The 4,463-nt window shown below is 55.0% G+C and overlaps 2 protein-coding genes across 2 annotated transcripts in view; one reads left to right on the forward strand and one right to left on the reverse strand.

The window, feature by feature from the left end:
- The window catches only part of Galnt9 (polypeptide N-acetylgalactosaminyltransferase 9), a 76,480-nt gene extending 72,653 nt beyond the window's left edge, over nucleotides 1–3,827 (reverse strand). Inside the window, exon 1 of the mRNA XM_005344487.3 lies at nucleotides 3,191–3,827. Coding sequence (XP_005344544.1) covers nucleotides 3,191–3,431 — 241 coding nt within the window. The 5' untranslated portion in view covers nucleotides 3,432–3,827. The remainder of the gene's footprint in view (nucleotides 1–3,190) is intronic.
- LOC106144013 (predicted GPI-anchored protein 58) lies at nucleotides 3,430–4,011 on the forward strand. Its single transcript, XM_013349660.1, has one exon. The coding sequence runs from the start codon at nucleotides 3,430–3,432 to the stop codon at nucleotides 4,009–4,011; it is 582 nt and encodes a 193-aa protein (XP_013205114.1).
- Nucleotides 4,012–4,463: the final 452 nt, after the last annotated feature.

Consider the following 4,463-nt stretch of genomic DNA (forward strand, 5'->3'; position numbering starts at 1 on the left):
AGAGAGAGAGAGAGAGAGAGAGAGAGAGAGAGAGAGTTACCAAGTAGGGCAAGCAAGTGTTTACGAAGGAAACAGACATCATCTGTGCCAGGATTGCCAGGGCCAGCCTCTGGGCCCACACTAAGATCTTCTGGTTCGTTCTTAGCGTGAATTTGTGATAGTATCAGAAATGTAGGTGAATGTTGCCAACTGTAAGGCCTGGTGAACACTGGCTGGGGGCAGCCCAGATTAGAGGGAATTAACAAGCACATACATGTGCTCTGGTTTTAGCAATGACCCCTCAAGAGCAACCACTTTCCATGCTGCTTTCCTCCTGGGGTCACCAGACACATAGGGAAAGATGACCACCTCTAAATTCAGGGCAGAGCCCAGCCCCCCAGGGTGTGAGATGCTGGGCCACATGGTTCCCTCCCAGAAGCAGAGTAGAGGGCCATTCCTCCACTCCACTGGGGCTTCAACAGCTCCTAGAGGGGCAAACCCAGAAAACACAAAAGCCTGAACTCCCAACCCCAATCACTAGGGGAAAAGGGTTGAATTCCTGGCATCAGATTGGAAGCAGCACCAAGCCTGGAGGATTTCAAATTTACTGCCTCTGAGAGCCTGGACCAGCTAGCTGCTCATGCACCCATTGGCACTGGGCTTTAAGGTATTCGGAGGATGAGTTTTTCCCATAAACATTTTTTCTTGCATTGAGTGCTGGATTTAGAAGCAATTCTCAAGCACATATAAGAGAGTCCGTGCACCCTTTCCCTCAAAATGCTTCCCAGTCCTATGAGCCTGAGTCTGCACCACACAGGGATGCTTTGCTAGTGTGAATAAGTCATGCCATGAGGTCACGGGGCCAAAGAAAATGAGGAGAATGATATACCTGCCACATCAAAGCACCTTCGTGTGCCTCCTGGCTCAAAGGAAGACAGCCCTCGCTCCTCAGGATTCCCTCCTCTCGTCATCTCCCCAGCCAGGAGGGAGTTCAGAGGGAGAGCCCGAGCAGATGTAATAGGCAACCGCTCACTCTTAGTGTTTAGCTGCATCTGAGGTAAGTTCCAGATAGAAACCCCTGGGGATCAAACCCACATCTCTAGGATCTAAAATAAAACAAGCTGCGACAGGGAGAACAACCTGCCTCCTCCAGGAAGCGCTCATGGCTCTCCCCCGTGCCTCCAATCAGAGGCTTTGAATCAAGCCAGGAGGGGGATAAGGATGCCTAAATGACCTGACTTAAACAGACAATCCCTGAAAAGCCTGTGTTCCCCCACCCCACAAGGAACCCACCTGAGACCAATGTTAGATCTGGGGTTTGCTTATTTCCAAGGACAAATCCTGAGGGACGACTGAGTTTAGACTCTGTTAAGCCGAGGTCAGAAAGGAAGGCAAGGCTGTCTCAGCACAGAAAGAGGAGAAAGGGAAACTGGAGGAGGCGAGGAGAAAAGGGAAGGGATTTACTGAGGGTAGAGGGAGAGGCACAAATGACAGGCCAAGAAAAGGGGAAGAGAGGCAGGAAAAAGCTGGCAGGAGCAGAGGAGCAAGGAGGAAAGAGGCCAGAGGGAGGAACTCATTCTGTCCACGCCAATGTCAAAGAAAGTTCATTGAGGGTCCCGACATTTCCTTCCACCAAATACTGGCCCCTCTTGTCCTTGGGGATCTGGAGACGGAAACAGCTCACGAGGCTGACTCGCCAGCGTGCTGTTACACAAGCTCAAATGGTGCCAATGTTTTTATATAATCCTCTGGTTCACCCCATAAAACAGACCATAACACCCTGGCAAATACACTTCAATAAAGCTCCGTGCGATTACAGGGCCCAGCGTCTTCCAGAAGATGAATCACACTGCCGGTGTGGCCAAGCTACCGCTCCAACTCAACTTTCTTCCACTGTGCCTTCAGCTGTCGGAGAAGCCACAGAGCTGGTAAGGACTGCCGTGAGTTCCAGAAGTTCCGTGGGTGGTGAAAAAGCCCTTGGGAAGTTGGGGCTTCATTATCATGAGGATGCATGAGCTGCCTGTATCCCCAGATGGCACCTGGTCCCTCTAGGTTGTGCTCAGAGGTATGCCTGGAATCCAGTTCTCTGGGGAGTCCCCAGGTGACACCTTTCACAGCAAACAGGCGACTTATGACCTAAGCCCTGCTGAAGATGCTCTAGTGCTTGCAGAAAGAGGTTTGCTGGGGCTACTTCTGCCAAGAGCCACACAAAACAGCAGAAGCCTGCTGGAGATGCAGGCTTGCACCAACTGTCTCTTTCCTGAAACCTAACAGAGCTGTCCTTGGGGACAAAGATGGTGCATTCATCTTGCACCCAACATCTAATTAGTTGAGTCCCAACAGCAACCCCCATCTACTGTGCCCCAGCTGAGTCCCCCCTTTCCTCATGGAAGAGCAAAGAGGCCAGCCACCAGAAGCAGACACTTTCATGCCTCAGGGGTTCCCAGGCACTGACCTCAGTCCATGTGAGCACTTAGCTCCTACACATCCCTGCTAGACACTTGATTCCATCTGTCCACACAGCACCAATGGTGTCTTACACTTCTCCCACAATAAAACTTTCTGCAGGTTCCCTGAGCATCCTTGAATGAGGGCTATCCAGGCCAGAGGTCACAACTTCGGTGGGCGGAAACCCTTTGGGCCCTGCAGTGAGGAAGATGGGATCAGCCACTGTAGAGAAGCAGCAGCCACCCCTCCTGCCATTCCTCCAGGGAGGGAAGAGGGAACCAACCTAAACGCACAGCTTGGAATGATTCCCTGGGTTCTTGCTCCGGACCCAAGTGTCACCTCCACCCTCACAGCTTTGCAAGGTACCCCTGGTCCCTGGTTGTGAATCTAGGCACTTTCTGGATGTCTCACTGTGGATCTAGGCATTGTCTGAGCCCCTCACTGCCCTCCTGGCAGCTCCTTGCAGGCTCTTCCTTGAGAAGTTCAACTTCTCTTGGGTAGTAAGTTTGGAGTCATTGTGGGAGAGGCAGGGACGGTTCCACGGGATGAGTGGATGGTGCAGTCACTCTATCATTGCCCTCTGTCAATGAAGGCCTCCAAGCCTCCCTTTTACCTCCTGCATTCCCTCCACAGGACCCAAAGTAGCTTCTACCCTGGACCCTGGAAGATACTGTGGGGTGGGTGTGAGCAGCCACTCCTAGACATAGTAATGTTCTGACACAGGACCCTGCCTCCCGTCCATCCCGGGGTACCCGTGGCTCACCATTCAGCTGATTGTAGACCACCTCCTCCAAATGGTCCAAGCGCTGCAGGATGGCCTCGCGGTCGGCCAGAGCACTCGCCTTGGAGAGCCGATTGCGCATCCGGCGGTCCGTGCCTCGCACGACCTGCACCAGCGCCTCTGAACGATCCTGAAGGCGGCAGTACACAGAGAAGAGAATGATGCCCACGAACACCAGGATGTTGACCGTCAGCAAAGTTTTGATCTTCCTGGCCACCGCCATGAGCGCGGCTCAGACCGGGCCGCCTCACCCTCCGGGCATCCCCGGGGCTCCGGGGCCGCACGAGCCTGAGCGCGACCGGCCGCGACGAGGACCATGGGCCGGGGAAGGCCGGGAGCTGTTCCTTCAGCACCGCCACGCGGGCTCCACGCGCCAGGCTGCTGCGACCCGACCTTCTTCTCCAGAGCGCAGAAACCTCCCGGGGCTGCGGGCACGGGGCACCGCCCGCGTAGTCAGCAGGGCCCGCCCCTTAGGAGCTTCCTGGGCCAGGAGGCGGCGCGAGGCCTTGGCTGCTGCGTCCCTCTCCTGCGCGCCCCGCTCGCTCCTGCGCGCCCCGCTGGCTCCTGCGCGCCCGGCTCCTGCGCGCCCCGAAACCACGGCGCCGGTGCGCAGTGACGCGGCCTGCGCTCATCAACATGCACGCGGCGCCTGCAGCCCCGCCCGCCATCCCAAACCGATCCCGCACGCCACCCCTGGCCAGGATCGGCCCGCCAGGAGCGAGGCTCAGAGCGTCGCGCCACGCAGAACCTCGGACCTCCCTCCACACCCCGGGCTTATCTCAGGGGATAAAAAACACACTTGACCCCTAGTGACACAGAACCTTAGGGAACGCTTGTCAAGACTGTGCTGTGGGTGCACACTGGGGTGTGGTGGGATGTCTTTGTGAGCAAAGGAGTGAGTCAGAGCCACCTTGATTTGCCTATGGCCAAACCTAATCTGATTGGCCGCCTTCCTCTGGTACCAGGGATAAGAAAGGAGGAGGCTGGAAACGAGCAATTCTATTGCAACATCAGGACCAAATAAAAGAAAACAAATCTTGACCAGGCTTCCCAAGTCCTCAGAGCTCAGGTGCACCCTCGGCCAGAAGAAAAACAACAACAAACACCTGCCTTTCCATCTCTAATTTAGCCCCAAACAAGCAGCTATAGATAAGACCACTGGAATCAGAGGAGAGATGATAGAAATCACACAGCATGGGTTGTTAACCGAGATCACAGAATGCGAGCTCCTGTGTGCTTGGTTACCACTGTATAG

The sequence above is a fragment of the Microtus ochrogaster genome, chromosome 2 (assembly GCF_000317375.1).
Source record: "Microtus ochrogaster isolate Prairie Vole_2 chromosome 2, MicOch1.0, whole genome shotgun sequence".
NCBI lineage: Eukaryota > Metazoa > Chordata > Mammalia > Rodentia > Cricetidae > Microtus > Microtus ochrogaster.

Coding starts and splice junctions, on each gene's coding strand:
- LOC106144013 (XM_013349660.1), top strand. CDS start 3,430: ATGAGCGCGGCTCAGACCGGGCCGCCTCACCCTCCGGGCATCCCCGGG.